The 16,547-nt window shown below is 49.1% G+C and overlaps 6 protein-coding genes across 6 annotated transcripts; 4 read left to right on the top strand and 2 right to left on the bottom strand.

The window, feature by feature from the left end:
- Window positions 1-284: 284 nt before the first annotated feature.
- On the top strand, window positions 285-2,110 carry P174DRAFT_502210 (uncharacterized protein; the record flags this gene model as incomplete). The annotated part of the gene is made up of 6 exons (XM_024831076.1): window positions 285-425; window positions 533-643; window positions 816-900; window positions 936-1,131; window positions 1,343-1,858; window positions 1,885-2,110. The coding sequence occupies 6 exons, from the start codon at window positions 285-287 to the stop codon at window positions 2,108-2,110; spliced, it is 1,275 nt and encodes a 424-aa protein (XP_024686266.1).
- Window positions 2,111-2,338: 228 nt separating this feature from the next.
- P174DRAFT_458291 (Zn(II)2Cys6 transcription factor domain-containing protein) lies at window positions 2,339-2,929 on the bottom strand (the record flags this gene model as incomplete). The annotated part of the gene is made up of 2 exons (XM_024829638.1): window positions 2,339-2,725; window positions 2,783-2,929. The coding sequence occupies 2 exons, from the start codon at window positions 2,927-2,929 to the stop codon at window positions 2,339-2,341; spliced, it is 534 nt and encodes a 177-aa protein (XP_024686265.1).
- A 916-nt stretch (window positions 2,930-3,845) lies between these two features.
- P174DRAFT_363807 (fungal specific transcription factor domain-containing protein) lies at window positions 3,846-5,727 on the top strand (the record flags this gene model as incomplete). The annotated part of the gene is made up of 6 exons (XM_024821949.1): window positions 3,846-4,316; window positions 4,373-4,530; window positions 4,605-4,762; window positions 4,828-5,197; window position 5,314; window positions 5,335-5,727. 6 exons carry the CDS (start codon window positions 3,846-3,848, stop codon window positions 5,725-5,727), a joined length of 1,551 nt encoding a protein of 516 aa, XP_024686264.1.
- Window positions 5,652-6,455, bottom strand: P174DRAFT_439435 (uncharacterized protein). The gene is made up of 2 exons (XM_024826798.1): window positions 6,106-6,455; window positions 5,652-6,023 (listed from the first exon to the last, which is right to left on the bottom strand). The coding sequence occupies exon 1, from the start codon at window positions 6,329-6,331 to the stop codon at window positions 6,119-6,121; it is 213 nt and encodes a 70-aa protein (XP_024686263.1). The 5' UTR covers window positions 6,332-6,455; the 3' UTR covers window positions 5,652-6,023; window positions 6,106-6,118.
- Window positions 6,456-9,731: 3,276 nt separating this feature from the next.
- On the top strand, window positions 9,732-10,376 carry P174DRAFT_418610 (uncharacterized protein; the record flags this gene model as incomplete). Its single annotated transcript, XM_024824706.1, has 1 exon — window positions 9,732-10,376. The coding sequence occupies one exon, from the start codon at window positions 9,732-9,734 to the stop codon at window positions 10,374-10,376; it is 645 nt and encodes a 214-aa protein (XP_024686262.1).
- Window positions 10,377-11,972: 1,596 nt separating this feature from the next.
- On the top strand, window positions 11,973-12,696 carry P174DRAFT_439434 (uncharacterized protein). Its single transcript, XM_024826797.1, has 2 exons — window positions 11,973-12,514; window positions 12,565-12,696. The coding sequence occupies exon 1, from the start codon at window positions 12,255-12,257 to the stop codon at window positions 12,462-12,464; it is 210 nt and encodes a 69-aa protein (XP_024686261.1). The 5' UTR covers window positions 11,973-12,254; the 3' UTR covers window positions 12,465-12,514; window positions 12,565-12,696.
- Window positions 12,697-16,547: the final 3,851 nt, after the last annotated feature.

The following is a 16,547-nucleotide window of genomic DNA, read 5'->3' as shown; positions in this document are numbered from 1 at the left end:
GTCGATGTCGGTTGCTAAAATGACTGCGGAAGTCAGTCGACAACTCGTAGATTGGACGAAGCAGGTAAACAGTGCTTAGTTATTGGCCAAACAACTTGCTTATTAGGTAGGTACATTTGGACATCACCGACATCCTCTTTCTTCCTAACATCCGTCTTCATTCAAATATCCAGATCGCACAGCTCATTCTTGGCGCAGCATCTACAGGATTGCGTGCACTTGCGATATGAATGAGCGCCCAGCTATTGGAAGTTTCAACTGGGCCATATTTGTCTCGTTTGAAGATGGGTACAATGGGTGCTAAGGTCTCCCCATCACCAAATTCTGTCGGAACTGAGTTTGAAGCTTCTAGCCAGCTAGGCAGCTACTCTACGTTATCTCAGATTGAAGAGCGATATACCAGTTCCGGAGGTTTATGCTTACAGGTATGAGATTTCTAAGTTTGCATATGACCTCAGCTGACTCTACAAGCTCTACTTACTACAATGATATTGGAATCCCATACATTCTGATGAGCAAAGCCCCCGGTCAGCCGCTATCAGAGACATGGATATCAGCAGGGTCGAATCACCCAGAGCTAGCTGAGCATAAGAGAGTCAAGGTCCTTCGTCAATTAGGCGCCATCACTCAAAAGCTTCTGCATGTACGTCTTGACGGGATTGGCTCGCTTTTTGCGGAAGGGGGCGCTTTCGAAGTGAAAGAATGCCTTTCACGTGGCCATGTATCGCAGCAAGGTATACCTTAGAGGAAGTACCTTTCGGGCCTTTCTCCTCTGAAACACAATTTATGACAGCCTTATTACTGCTTTTTTACAGCATGCTGAAGTTCTGCCGCGATCACACCATTGTTTCACCGCACCAATCCCTTCTCGTGACTACGAATCTGATGCTCAAGAAAATCGTACAATCTATGAAGTGCTTTCGTGACGGTTGGAGCGAAATGTGACTCTTCTGAGAACAGGGTCGACTACGTTATTGCTGGCGACGCTCTCCGGGATAAGATAGAGACACTCAATTTACGAGGTCCTTGCTTGGGAGGCTTCCCACTATGGCACCCTGACTTGAATGTTAACAACATCTACGTTGACGAGGACCATAACATAACGTGCATAATCGATTGGGCCTTCTCCTCGTCCGTTCCAGACGCAATAATATTAGCCCCACCTGGACTTCCACAGTTCGGGGACTAGTTGAGTGAAGATCTCATTGCTTCTTTCCGGGACGGGGTTCAAGAGCGCTCTTCTGTCAACTGTCGGGCGCAAAGCCGATGATTATTCCAGCCTCAGAGCCTTGCAGCTTCTACAACAGAATACGACATCATGGTGTCTGTCTCGGTTTCTCAGCTTTGATTCAATCAATGACTATGGTCTTTTTGCTGCTCTCTGGAATGGAGCCTACGGACCTGAAAAGCACCTAGCAACTTGGTTCATTCAGCAACGGTCTTCTCCTCGATACAGACAATTATACTCTGAAGCACAACAGGAAGATTTACCACCACACAAAATCCGAAAGATGGAGCAAGAATATTTTGGGGGCAATGTCATGAGGAGTACCATTGCCCGGAAGCTGACTTTGAGTTCGCAGTGGAAGTCACAATATCTTACTTCCCCCATTGGGCAACCACAGCTCTGCTATGCTTCACACGCACCGGCGCTGATCCCAGTTCCCCCTGCTGCGGACTCTTTGCCGCCAGGGACTGGAGGTCATAATCCCCTTGGAGGCGGCGGCATAATGCAGTCTGCCCTTTTTCCTGCAGATGCCCCCGCGGAGCCCACTGTCTATACACTACCCAGTATCTGTCAAGCTCCTCTTCCGGTGCTTATATTGGTGCTTGGTGTCCAGATCCCTGCTCTAATGAGGTGCTACCGACATATGGGAAACATAGAATGTTAGATCATAGTCTATTCGAAGACTTCTCTCCTGGCGTATCTGCGCGTCCTCACAGCCAGGATAATATGAATCATGCACCCCCTAATCCTCCGCTACCAACTGTCCAGGATGACCATCCGGTCAGTCAGAACCTCCAGAGGGAAAGCGGGTTATTTGTCGCAGATGCAAGGTTGTGGAAATGGCTGTTGAGGGTTATCGAAGAAACTGAGGACACTGCGTGATCGCTGACAGGAGGCTTTTCATCGTCATATAACGGGGTCGATGCTTCTGGAATGATACCGCTAACACTGTCAATGAAGAGAGTAAGAACTTGGTATGTGCCGGAATTGATCTCCTTGATGTGGGCACCGCGCCCCCTGGTCATTCTCTTTATGAGTGCAAGGTTCTGAAGCAGTCGGTTCGAGGAGGCTCATCGTCATCAGTAACCGATGCCCAACTCAGCAGACACATTATGTGGCGTTACAGAGGCTCCTTATTGCCATGATGTTTTGGCGAGGCCGCGGTTCAATAGCGTCATGCGCAGATGAAATGTCCTCGTTTACAACCTGGCCAGTATCGGGGCGGATTCTGCGTCTCGACGGCTGTCTTCCCTCCGCGACCGAAGGTCGCGTCTCATCCGGCGGAGCATTGCTGCGAATGAGATTGAGCAGCTGCGTGACTTTAACATCCTCTTCGACGCGAATGGTCTCGAGTAGGCGCACGAGAAGATGGCGGTCCTTTTCAAGTTCGATAAGCTTTCGTTTCAGGGATGTCTGTCTGCGGCCATCTTTGTCTTCCTCTCTCCGACATTCCGTCTTGTATTTCACGCAATTTTCGCATGGAGGTCCGCCCTGACACTATTTGAAGAGATTATCAGAAACAGGAGCCACTCTATTGTCTTTCAAGACGCCAACCTTTGCTTTTCGAAGCCTGCATGCTGAACATGACAAGGACGCGTTACGACGACTTCGAATGGATTTCAATGTGCGTTTCGCCGGCTGTATTTGGCCATCTGAGCTCGACGCTGGAGCCAAGTAACGAACCTTGAAGGGATCCGACATTGCGGATAGAAAATGGGTAGATCATAAGAAAGGGTGAGTTTTCTCAAGAGGTATCGGTTTATGAACTGCAAAAGACACACGACAGATGCGGAGTCAATATAAGAACAAATAGCCCGTCCTCCAGTGGCTGTGAAGGCATATGACAGTCATGGACTCATATTATCTCGTAAATCCCCTCAATGACGGCTGTGGGGCCTAAAAGTGATTGGTTGTTACGTATCTACTAGTTTTCATGCTGCAGGTCTCAGCTGTCAGCTCCAAGTTTTGAGGATGACTGACGCAATGATCTGCGAGCTGCAACCCAAGGGGATAATGCACCGGATATTTCATCCATCCACCCAATGCCATCTGGAGCTGCTAGGGGGGTTTGCTTTCAAGCGGTTTATCAATCTACTCTGATAGTACCTCTTCCATCCATGTTGGGGCGAGGTGCGGCAAATACATTCACACATCAGCCGCATTGCCACAATGATGTGTCCCAATTTTGATGCTATCTCCATCTTTCAAACTACAAGTCCCAACATGTCAGGCACTCCACCGGTCCATACAAACTTGGCGTTGACTTCTCACAAGTTCAACACATACATGCTGTTTCTTGGTTATCCTAACTAATCTAAGACGCAATGTCCCTACCTCCAAGGCGAAAGCAGACAAGAGCATGTGTCGCATGCCGGGAAAGAAAACAAAAGGTAATTGCGAGTTCTTCTGACTCAGGCGCCGAATTTTATCAGTTGTTGGTGATCAAAATAATACCCTCCTATCAGCTTCCATCGATTTGCTTGAAGCCATGACTGACCAGACGCAGTGTGACAGTGGACGGCCTTGTGCACGCTGTTTCGAAAATTCCATCGAATGCATTGTTGACGAGAGTAATGATCTACGACGAAAAGGGGCTCTGAAGCGCAAGGCAGCAATGATGGAGCAAGACCAAGAACTTCTAATTCAGCTCGTGAGCGCCCTTCGAGGTAGCAATGAACGCCATGTCTCTCACCTTGTGAATATGATTCGGAGTCATGCTTCATTGCAAGAAATCCGCGAGTATATAACGGACCATCTGAAACTAGGTACAATCGAGGACACAACTGAGATGACGGAGTTTCGGCGTCAAATTCACTTTCTCCTTGACGTAGAAGGGCCAGCCTTTGAGTCACGGAAGGCACAGCAGGTCGCTCACCCTCGTTCTTTCAACGTTCCCGCTAAGCCGTGGACGGTGATCCAGTGCAACAATGCGTTTGTTTCAGAGCTCGTTTCGCTGTGGTTTACTTGGAATCATTCCATGTTTCCGTGTATTGACCGCAGCCTCTTCCTGCGAGACATGCGGGCAGGGAATGTGGTGTGTCAGTACTGCTCACCCTTCTTGGTGAACGCCATATTAGCTGACGCTTGCGTGAGTGATCCATTGGTGTCCTCCGTGGTATGATGATCCTTATGACGGAATCGTAGGCACTACTGGATGATTCTCACTCCGAAAACGGAAGTTACATGAACGACAGCTCTCATTCCCTGGCTAAATGGTTTTATCAGCAAGCACAGAGGCTCCATGAGGAGGAGGGGCGACTCAGCTTGACCACCATTCAGGGATTAGCCGTTCTATGGAGATGGTAACGAGAACGATAATCTGTTATCCTGGCCCGCAAATTCTCTGTTTAGACTTTCTGCGTCTAACCTTTGATAGCACGTGTACGTTCGGTAACAACCACCTAGCTCGAGTGTATGAGGGTCGAATAGTGGACGCGTTACGCAACTTCTCCACTTCTAAGACATCTGCTTCGCCAAAACCCAGCGGGAATGAGCAGCAGTACGACAATGTTTGTAGCATAGCAATTTGGGGGTGTACAATATTCTTTTGTGAGTGTGGGATGATCGAGCACTCTCACGTCAGACCGGGCGGTTCTAAGTCATTGCAACGTCTAGGGAGAATCTGATCACCTACCGGCGCGGGCCACTGATTGGGGTTCCGCAATGTGCGCGTCCGCTGGTGTTCCATGTTGAGGGTCTCGCGGGTGAGCAGTGGGCTCCATATCCGAACTCCCAGCCAGCTACTACCAGCCATGAATCGTGCTTGATCAACAGTCTCTGCAGCTTGACTCTGATCGTCAATGACATATGTCTATTGCTCTCCCAGAGCTGGAAGTATCTCTCGCCCGAGGCTGTAGATCAAAGTGTCGAAGCCTCGTTCAAGCGCCTTGAAGATTGGAAGGCCCATGTACCGTCGTGCATGCGGCTGAGTGATACAGAAAGGTCTTCCCCGCAGGTCCTCGGCACCCAGTGAGTGTTATCAATTGGACCCTTGACAATGCTTACGTGTCACTCATTGGGTATAGCATATACTACCACACAATCATGATCTCACTGTACGGCTTTCCGCAAAAGTCCTTCGGAAGTGTACGAATGAGCAATACTAGTACCCCTCAAATGCAAGAGCCCGAGCCATGCGCCTTCACGCGGCGCACGAAGTAGCTCGACTAGTTGAACTTCGTCGACGACTATGGGGTTTGGACCGTATTTCTGCGCCCCTCAGCCAGTGGATAACGATCTCGCTGCTCACTTTGCTGGAGGACCTGTCTACGTCAGAGAGCAAAGAGGCGTTTGTCAGCCTTTGTGTTGCACTGCGTGTATCAGCCCGGCGATCGGAGCATTCGAAGGGTCTCCTCCGACTTACGCAGCATCTCGCACTTCAGTCATGTTTGACTTTACCCTCGGAAACCATTCCACTGTACAGGGACTTTCAGGATTTGAAATGGAGCCCAGAGGATGATGAAAAATTCGGTGCGCTGGCTCAGAGGTTTTGGATGTGATTATTGTGGGAAGTGCAAGACTGGATCTAAGACCTGTATCGTCACTGATAATAAACTCAGATCGCTCGTTCCCTTCAATGAAGTCTCCAAGCTGACAGTCTCCGGGTGAACCACTGTTCAATCCTGTGTCGTATTCTTCTCTCACGCAGTCTCATAGTTCGATCTGCGAGTACGCCAGAACTAGATGAAGAACCCCATTAATCGTATATACCTATACAGAACCTTTTGATGAAGAGGCCCGCAAGAAAGTTCTGACCAGTAGGCTCTTCAGTATCGAGTCAAACTCTGTAACACTGCTTGATCAGTCAAAGACAAGGCAAGTTAGCCCATTACCCCTCAATCCTCTCCACCACACAAGCCAGTCCCATACGCACACACCTGCGAACAAGCCTCAATACCCGAGACATCGAACCTCATCGCCACGATTGCATTCCCGCTGCGCCCCCATACACTCTCCGACCAGTCGCTCGACAGCTTCATTCCGCGACGTATACATCAGATTGGTAAATGGGCGGAGTTCTCCGCCCACAGACGAGCGCACGGCCGCGCCGAGATCAGTGCCCAAAGCCGGGGAGGTCGTCGGTTGCTGTGGTGACAACGTCATGGGGTGTCGGTGAAGCAGGAGGGGGTGGTGTCTGGGGGTTTGGATGGAGGCATGGCACATAGTAAAGGGTTTAACTTGAGTATATGCACTAAATAGATTCCAGTTCAATCAAGAGAAGATCGACGTTATGTTTACTTTGGATGAGGCATTTTGTCAAGGAAAATCGCGCATACAAATGGATGATCGGCCTCGTATTCACATTAGCCCAGACAAAGGATAGGATAGTGAAGCGGAATACCTGGTTAATTTATGAGACGTCAAATTATTCACTAAAAGCTTGATTCTTGCCGGAAGTGAATCTACCAATTCCCCTTTCTATTGCGGTCTTGCTCTCTCAACCAGCAATATACGATCTCTTTCAATATACTCTACCCTTGTGTAATAAGAAAGCTGGATAGTGCATAATTACAAAGCATGGTCCAAAGGTAAGATTCCAGAGACTGTTTTTCCTTTCATAAAGTGAGACATGCGTTGATGGCCCATAGGTATATATCTCGCGCTTGGATCTTCTGCTACAGCATCTCAGGCTGCCCTTCTTCCCAATTACCAGGTGGCCGACATCGACCACAAAAGATGCCATGACACAGCTGGCGAATAAACGCTGGAGTTTTCAATCTTGGCGGTTTCTGCGAAACACTATAAAGACCGGAAGAACCAGCTACACGCTGCGAAGATCGCATTTCAGAATACCCTCGACGACCTCCTAAAGACAGACAAGGAGATCAACAAGCAGATGATAAAGTAGAGGTCGGAAAGACGCCTGTGGGCGGCGAACCTTGCTATAAGCTTTGGCGTCCCAGACATAGCCCGCAAGTGGGCGGAAAGAGAGAATTTAGGGGATATAAACAACTTCTGCGAGACAGTCTACAGTGGTGAAACCTTCATCCATAACAGTAACCCTGTTTATCTAGCACCCTGGATACGTGGCACCGAGGCTATTCCAGAACTGCTCCCAGCTAAGATCAAGAAAATGCGTGAGGCCATCTGACTGGTTTCATCCAAAATAGAAGAGCTTGAAAAGCCCAAGGAGCAAGTATCCCGAACATTAACTCCAACCTGATCCACTGCTGCGACAGCAAGACGGAAGCCTTGGATTTGATATTCTGACACAGAGGAAGATAAACCAATGATTCCACGTCCCTAGGACTTGACCTTACTAATGCCATGGATTATTGAACAGTATAGTGCTTGGTCCCAGAAAATTCCAAGGTGAAATCAAGAGCCTTACGAATTCTACGACTTACCCAAAACAGCTGAGCCGTTCTTTAAGAAAGACATTTGGCCAGACAGAGTCACTAGGCTCACGGGGCAGCTCCACGCAGACATTGATGTCATGCTATTTCCATGGGGCCCCCTAGCAGCTGTGCTCCATGCCTGGCTACTTGTCTGCACTACACTGTAGATGCACTATACGCTGACAACTTGCTGGATACCCTGGCAGACTTGGAACATTCGGTTTTCCCAGAAGGTGCCATCAACACTGGACTGGAAGGAGCTATTCCGCTGGCCCATGCCAGCAGATCTCAAGAAACAAATCCGAGGAGTTCTGGTTGAGCTTGGCGCGAACAAACTCCGATTCCCATACAGTGCTCGGATGAGCGGTGCTATAGTCAATACCAGCAGCGGTCCGCAATAGCGGCCTAATGAGCCTTTGACCTACGAGATCCCTTGGGTGGTCTCAAGCTGTACGCCCTCAGCGACCTAGATCCCCACTCAAAGCTGTGCAACGTGTTTATAGCGCCTCAAGATTCCGTCTTTTTCTTCTCGGAGTACCGCAGGTCCGCAACCAACTACCTTGACAGGAAGAAGGAGTGGATACACAAAATCACACGGATTACGCTCAGCGGCGAGGAACGTTACCAGGAACCAGCTGCTGCGGCGAGGTTCTTGACTGCAGATTAATTGGAGGATATGGATTTCATGGCTAACACTGGTGGGTTACGTCCTCTTTAGCTTCTTGCATATCTGACTGAGTCCTGTATGATTTGACTCATTCGCATCTCCATGCAGTCTGTTGTTCAAGGAACCCGACCTCTATGTCAAAATACAGGAGTCCCCTCTGCCTACCATTTCTTCGAAGTAGGATTCTCGGAGTCATACCCCTGTCTACTCCCAGATAAGGATCTCTGGATGATTCGAGGCCGCGCACATCAACGTCCTGGTCATTGTGAAATGCAATAAGCCAATCTTCTCAGAGTGACACTGAGTTCGCCGATTTATCAGACCCGACAGGAGAGGCGTTGGCTGTGAAGGCGGCCCCCGGTGACACTTACGCTTACGATCTGGCAACGATCCTCGATTGGTACCTCGTTTCTTCGACCCGGATGAAGACTGGATCCCCGTTATGCTTCCGACGATTTCAGAAGCGACGATTACGTTGGTTAGTGCCTTCGAGCACTCCGATCTTCGTTCAGGTCGGTTGTGCCAAAGATAATCTAACCATCAGATGGCCTAGGCAGAGAGACGTTACCCGCCCGCAGAGACATGATCGCATCACCACTGGAAATGCTGGTGGGACACGTCCAGTGAAGAACTGGATACCAGTTATACCAATTATTCCCAACTGTCTCGCTATTTCTGAGATAATACGGAAGCTACCGAGGTGCTATAATCCAACCTCGCGAGTCGAACAGAGTACAGGCGAATCCCAACAGCAGCAGGATCACCTACTGGACTTACTACGACAGGTCAAAGTCTGACAGCCACACGTTTGAGGTTCGATAGGTTTTACCTGCCCTAATCCCCTTGCACGCTTTCACTATAACGTGAAGAGCATCGACATAGAGTCAAGAGAGGGACTATTCTTTGCGAAGTACTCAAGCGGTGACCTTTGCCGAGTATCTGCTACCCGCGATGTGACCTGCAGAATATCTTCCTGCCGAAGCCAGGGGACACGTCCGTTGCAGCGAGGACCAGTTGCATTGGTTCTCCTAGAACGACATCTCATCAGATAATAGACATGGGAGTCAATGAAGTGCCTCCCTCATGAAGAGTTCGCAAGGCACCGTAGCTTTCAAGAGGCACGCAAATACTTTGCATGCCTGAAGGATGAAACTCTCCTACTACCTTCATTCAAGGACAGTAAGCTCCCGACCGCGCTCTCCACAAGGGCTCTTGCGCGAACTGCTTTTGGGCCAATCGGGGTGCGAAATGCTCCTTGCGTTCTGATAAAGTTGCCGGCTGGGATCCTGAGCTGGATAAGTCCTAGTGAAAAACCAACTTTCTGATCAGTCACTACCATATGACTTCTTTAAGCTGACCATATCACAAACTACAGAATGCCGTAAGCTATTACTCTTCTTTCTTTGTAACTGTACTAGTCTGCACTGATTGAATATCTTAACTAATGCTTTATTAGCACATCGTGGTAGTACAACAAAACTTGAGAATCTACCATGTGATGTTTTTAATCTCCCAAGATCGCCGTGAAATCTTCATCACAGAAGGTGCCAACAGAAGCACATTCCATATCCTCCTCCCGATTCATTCAGGAAAGAGTGGCTTAAAGGCTCGGGTCCGCGCGGTTGGCGGGCCTCTGCCCCGTGGTGCGCCCCCAGCCTCCGCGCCTGCTCGGCCTCCGTCTCCGACCCACCTGTCCGGATGGTTTGGCCGCGTGGTCTGCGACGAAGGCCACGCAGCCAAGACCATCCGGACGCGGGTTCGCCAGTCAGTCGCGCGTCTGGAGGCTGAGCATGTGTGGTTCTTCACAGCGACCCCATTGTACAATCAAGCCTTCAATCTCTGCGGGTATTTGGCCATCTTCTACTCAGGCCTCCGGCGCGCCGGAGTCATGCAAGAGGGAGGTGACAACAGCAAGGTCAACTGGTTCCCTGAATACAAACAACTTGCAGATCAGGCCATGCTACCCAGCCGCTCCCCGGACGACGGCGTTGGTATGTTCACCGAAACCATAATCTGGGTGGCGTTAGAGAAGGCAGTGGCGAGTCGACATGCAGCAATGAAGACCTTACTCGATCATATGGAAAACAAAGCCGGCAACGGATGTGTACCCATCGTCACCCCGCCTCGTCATTCATTGCCATGATATACGACACGGCAAGCAACAGAAATCGACACCTACCGCGCTTGCAGAAATACGATTTAAGGCATCTCTGCCAGTCCACTTTGCAGTGGTGTGCAAAGATCATAGTGCAGAACAGTCCCTGTTGTTCCAGTGCAGCTGGACTGAGGATGGGGAGGGTCACCTTGGCGCCTCTAGAGGAGGTTTCGTGGTTCATGGGGGAATGGGACCCTGGCTGGCCATGGTGGACTGGACTTGCATGAAATTATGAGGTCTCCATTGCTGCAGCTGACAAAATTGGTCACAGGCTTGGACTCCTGTCATCCAAGCTGACGGAGCGAGAAGCAGGCCATTTGAACGTTGTGCGGAGACGTATCCCGTACGCAAACTTCTGATGTTTGTGCCATCCAGTGTGAATCCTAGAAAAAATTACTAACAAATGACAGGGGTAAAAGCGAAGAAGAGACAGCTTGGGCCTAGTGCCTGACAGCACCAAGATCCTTCGCCCGTACCGGGAAGCCAAGGAAGATCCATTTAAGCACCATTGGGAGTCTGCAATGCGTCCGCAACTGGACACATTGCAAGAGAGTAAGGCTTACGAACTAGTTCCATACCCCAAAGATGATTCCCCGATACTCCCAAGGAAATAGGTCTACGATTTGAAGCTAGATGCGGACAACGACGTCACCGATTTCCGTGCAAGAATGTTGAACTGATGAGAGGTTGCCATCGTGGTCGTCAGCCTTTGATGAAGATCACAAATGAGCACCTTGGTTGGGGGTTAGTTGAGTAGTGAGACATCTTCATCCCTAAGCAGTCATCCCTAAGCAGTCATCCCTAAGCAGTCATCCCTAAGCAGTCATCCCTAAGCAGTCATCCCTAAGCAGTTTCAAATCCATTCCATGTTGGAAGACGAAAGCACCAACTCATGGAGGAACAACGAAGCAAGGCATACTCAATCCTTCTGTACATCGAGTATAGCTTCTACTTCATCAGCTGTGGGTCTTCGTAGATGGATGAGCTGGCATACGCCTCAGTTTAGTGAGTGTTTTCTGAATCCTGAGTTGGACGCTGCGCAGGCTTTCTCAATGATGACGGATTTGTCTGAGGATCTCAATGTCACAGTTCAAGGTCATGACGGATTCATACTATCGCAAAAAGTTCAATCTGAATTCGCACACGACACATTAAATCCTCGGTGACTGGCCAGAGCCCTGATGATCCTCAGATTCGACATTAGAACAACCTGTCGCGGACTTTGTTAAAAGCGGATCCTCCATCTTGCAGATTTCGCGGGTACTTTGTGGCTCATCCCCCTGATATCTGCTTCGTAGATAGTCCTCTTCCATTTTCTCTATCGATAATCCTTCAAGATGAGTCTTGATCCCCTATAGCCCACCAACAGCTGCTGGATAGACGAATCTCACGGTTCTTGCGATTGCAAACGGCCATTTCAGGAGAACGTGAGCTTGCGTCATCAGCAGAACGTTCTAGCTACCGAAATAGTCAAACGCGCATCCTTCTGAAGCTTAGATAGAGTGATCCCAAAGCTTACAGGCTGCGCCTTTTCCCCGGTCCCAGATTGCACGAGCATCCTTCCCAAAGTCTTTCTTCGCTCATGCACGGAGTAACAGTGACACCTTCACCCTGGATGGATCCAGGGGAGTAAGGATAGAGACTTCGCAGGAGTGATGAGCAGAAGGAATTGGGGGTGGAACGACCACGACAATAGGGGCAATACGGAGTAGCGTGGGCATAAATCCTTCGCTGCTGTCTCGAATAGTATTTTGCATGCTTTCAGCTCCAGCCCGCTTCAGGATGGCGTTCTTTAAGCTCCAATAAGCCTGTGGTCAGATCAGGAGTAGTTCATAGGGACGAGGACGTCTCCACCGATAATGCGTAATGCCGTCCCAAGCAGCCGTTTCAATTCTCCCTTGGTCGTACATTGGGGCCATCACCGCTCCTGATGAACTCTTCTTCCAGGGGGTGACATTTGGCGGATACGTAGTACCAATGATCCTGAGCCTAGTACGACTCTCCTTTGACTTTCACGCTCAAAGAGGATTTGGGCTGCTCCTTCGCACCGACGATCAACGAAGGAAGGGAGTCTAACAGCCCGCACTATCGCTTTTGGAACTCGAGACGAGACCAGTTCTACAAGACTACAACAATTAACTCCAGCTAGAAACTTTCGGTTCCGAACCAAACTCACAAACAACCATTTAACCGCGCCCAAAAAGGCAAATCGGGGGAACGGCCCTTTCTCTGCACGGGCGAACTGTCCACCTTTCTCCATTCGAAGCGGGGATCCAGAATCATCCGGCGATTAACCGGAATCTAGCGCCTAGGCCATTCACCGCCGATTCGAGTCACGGAGAGCTGGCTGAAATAACAACGGTCGAAAATCTCGCGTAGAGGGTCGGAGATTGATGGCTTGGACTGAATTATGGAAGTGGTTGGAACTCAAAGGATAAGATTACGGAGTATTTGTTTCCGGCATCATCGCTGCTGTTGGAATCAACCGACACGCGCCTTGGTCTCTTGGATCGGAATCCTTCGTAAGCATACGGAGGACAACCCAACACATTGCACTCCAGAGTAGCAGAAAACTGGATGGGAACAGTCGGAGATGGATGGTTCTAGTTTGCTCGTTGCATTATTACTATTGAATCCGAGAATGAATATTGATATGATACCATTGAAAAACCTGGTAGTTTCTCTATCAACGGCAAAGACACCTATCCCAAGCTCGAGACCTACACGTGGAATAAACACAGCGGAGAGAGCGCTTGGTGAAAATTCCCCCACGCCGTTGACGTCTATCTAGTCCATTCTTCGCCATATCATTGAGGTCAAGCGAGGCATCATCTCCATTCTTTGATGTACGGAGTCGGTAACCGTCTCCATCATCCAACCCCACTTTCGCTCTTGAGCACAGGGAGTAGAACGTCCAGAAATGTTCTGGAACATCCAGACCCCTGCTCCCACCTCCATAATTCACATACAATCCCTGCCAGCGGTTCTGTCTGACGCATGCTGTCCTATAAACCCACCATCCATAAGAACAGCTAAGTGCTCCTGTTAAGCACCTATATACAGTGAGCCGTTCGTCTGTTTCATAGGGTTGACACCAATTGACGAAGTCTGTCCAAAGGCTGTTTCATCAGTTAGCATTCTATACACTCTCATTCACCGGCAGACAAAGGACAATGTGATAACTTGATATTAAGCGGAGATTTACCTCAGTGCATTGAAAATATCCGGTATCGCCTCAGTTTTTCCCTTGCACATGCCCATTTCCCCCTCATCGGGGTAACAATACTATAAAATATTAGTTCATATGCACTCAAAGGCAACTGATATAATGGAGAAAAAGGTAACAGCAGAAGTCAGCTTCATCTTGGATGTCAAAGAGCTGATAATCACTTAGAAAGCGTAAGAAAGCAGAAGTTTTGAGTTGAGTGATGAATTCAGTGAAGGGTAAGGGTGTTTAAATATACTCATGTAGGCCATCTAATGTCCCTATCATGCAAACAGACTGAAACAAGCAGAAGATTTGACTCTATTCAAATCCATTTAAGTATTGATCACTTTTTGTCTTGCTTTTGATTACTCTTTTTGTAGGTGAACTGCGTATGGGAGCAACCCTGAAAAACCTTAGTATTGAAGTGGGAGATAGCTGCCCCAGAATCAGGGGAAATGATGCTCAACAAGTACACCCAACATGTATCTACAGTTCTACAGTGCTGATAACTAATATAGCGATCAACAACTGATAGTTACTCCGTATAGCTGGTGTAAACCAATGTACGAGCAGCAATGAATAGCTCGATTGCTCTCTCTAACCTGCTGCTTCGAAGCTTTTGGAAGGATGGATCGGGAGGCCAGATGAAGGCTACTTCAGATACAGTTCAGTTTCAGTTCCCCTGGATCCTGGACCCTACGCGCGGGAGCACAGTAAGACACCTAACTACCAGTTGATATTCCCTTCGTCTCGGCGAAACGTCGGGATGCTTGAAGCTTCGCCCCAGTCGCGGTTACATGGGCGGTTGAGGTGTACTTTACTTGAGCCAACCACGCCTCAAGTGTCGATGTCATTAAATAATGACGTGGTGGTGTTCGTATTACTCTGTAGATAATTCGTGCTATAAAGTACTGATATCGAAGCATCCAGAAGACGCCGAGTCAGCAGTCAGCCTTATGGGGTTTCGGTGGGTTTCGGGCGATGATATAAATATCTACGGGGTACTCAGCGTCGTAGTCCATACTGGATATGTGGGTGAGATTGGTTCGGCGTGATATGAGACAGCACTATAATAACTAATGTAGTCCTTGCTGACGGATGTTGGGCTGACACAGAAATGACTAGAATTAAGGATACCCTTGAACAATATCACAGTAGTAATATGTCATGCTTTCTTGATACTTCCCTAGTTGCTCGTATACTCCAACCCGATACGCCAGCTGAACAAGGTATCGGATGACGAGCACCAATTCGCGAAATATTTAGGAATTCGGTGGTTTTACACATGAATGAAGCTGTTTGCCACTTCTTCTGCTGTCAAATGGAATAAGTGATTTCACAGAGTACTCGGTTCTCCGAGCACCCTCTTCTATCCGATGTCGATGCTTACCTCGGTTGATGCGGCTTGGAGGATATACTACGGAGTACTCCGTAAAGCTACTAGCGAACCAAACAAGATAATATCACCGACTACGTCAGTCAACATCAAGAGAGGTTACCTTACCAGACAGCAGACGGGAATATTTCGGAAAACGGATGCGACCGGTGGACAAGCTCACTGCCATCATATGAACAAGACCGAGGCATCGACATCACTCTTAATGACGAGTGTGGCTGGCCGCACCCGATAACGATGACCATCAAGGAGTAAACCAGGTATCATTATTGCTAGGTACTCCAGTCGATAGCGAAAAAGTCCATTCATCGCAGATTGCACCGGGAGTCGCCGACTGTGCTCGCCACATATCTCCCATTCCCCGAACTCACATGGAATTACGATTAACAATATGATCTATCCAGCGAGTGATCGTCCGAGGAAGCTGCAAAAAGGCGAAGCTCGCTCCAAGGTTTTTAAATTATTAGTGAAATAACCTGGGATTTGGAATCCGGGACCCTTTTGCGGACGGAAGGGATCGCGATACTCCGTACTTTCGCCTGCTCCTGGAAACTACTGGGCCTGTAGCTCGGGCTGGAAGCAGCTTCCGCTGCGAGGAGGTCCGTTCTATGTATCCTCTTTTCCTGGGTCGGGAAGTGCCTTGCACGAAGTTGGAGATCCGTGCGGCGGGAATACGTACTTTGTCTTTCTCTGGAATGTATGGGGTAGTGGTACGGAACTGGTAAACTCTGGGGAGTGCGGAGAGTGGGATTGACTCTGGCTTGTCTTCAGACGTGAGGAAGAATACCTTATGAATATTATGTACAGAATACAGGCGAGACATACATACTGTACGCGCTCCATGTTCTACAACTGGTCTACCCCATACTGGCGAGAGCTTGAGCTTGAGCTCGGACTCTCCGCTCGGGCCATACTGTGGTAGCTCCAGAGAGTCCAGAGCCACGCAGTGCTACTGCTCCATAGGACCATATGTATAATGATATGCACCAACAGTCGCCTCACATGCTGCGGTGACTGCATCGGATTCCATATCCAGAACGAGAGTTGGAAGCTACAGCCCTAGATTGACAGACTTAAGCTACTGAGGTTCTAAGACCTCCACCCCCGGTCGCAGATGCAGCAGCCACAGGTCATCCACATAATGTGGCTGATAGTCGGTAATGCCTGAGCGATCCAAGCTCCTTCATACATCAACAGGTATCAAACCCTTCATTTCCCGTCGGTCGCTGGCATGGCGGGCTGGAATCCAATCATGGAGGGAGCGGTGAATCACCGCTCCTTTGGCACCTATGCTGCTGGAGTATGGCGTGTGGCAAGGTAATGTATGTACCCTGCCCCGCACAGATGTGTATGTGTGTGTGTTTTGTATGTGTGCAATGTGCAGTGCATACAGGGTACATAATTACTGGCTAAGTAATGCGGTGTGTCTGTTTGTGTACACTGTGCAGAGCAAGGTAGGTCAAGGTACTTGTGTCGACTGTCGAGGAGGTGTGGATAGTGGGCCAGGTAATTAAATAATACATGCATTGCATGAAGAGCTGTAAGTGGGCGGAAC

This window comes from Aspergillus novofumigatus, assembly GCF_002847465.1.
Source record: "Aspergillus novofumigatus IBT 16806 chromosome Unknown P174scaffold_2, whole genome shotgun sequence".
In the NCBI taxonomy this organism is placed as follows: domain Eukaryota; kingdom Fungi; phylum Ascomycota; class Eurotiomycetes; order Eurotiales; family Aspergillaceae; genus Aspergillus; species Aspergillus novofumigatus.
The sequence above is the reverse complement of the archived record's forward strand: the minus strand, read 5'-3'. Positions and strand labels throughout refer to the sequence as shown.

Bases quoted from the DNA above. Each gene is read 5' to 3' on its own strand.
- P174DRAFT_439435 (XM_024826798.1), bottom strand. From the start codon at position 6,331: ATGACGTTGTCACCACAGCAACCGACGACCTCCCCGGCTTTGGGCACT.
- P174DRAFT_439434 (XM_024826797.1), top strand. From the start codon at position 12,255: ATGCCGTCCCAAGCAGCCGTTTCAATTCTCCCTTGGTCGTACATTGGG.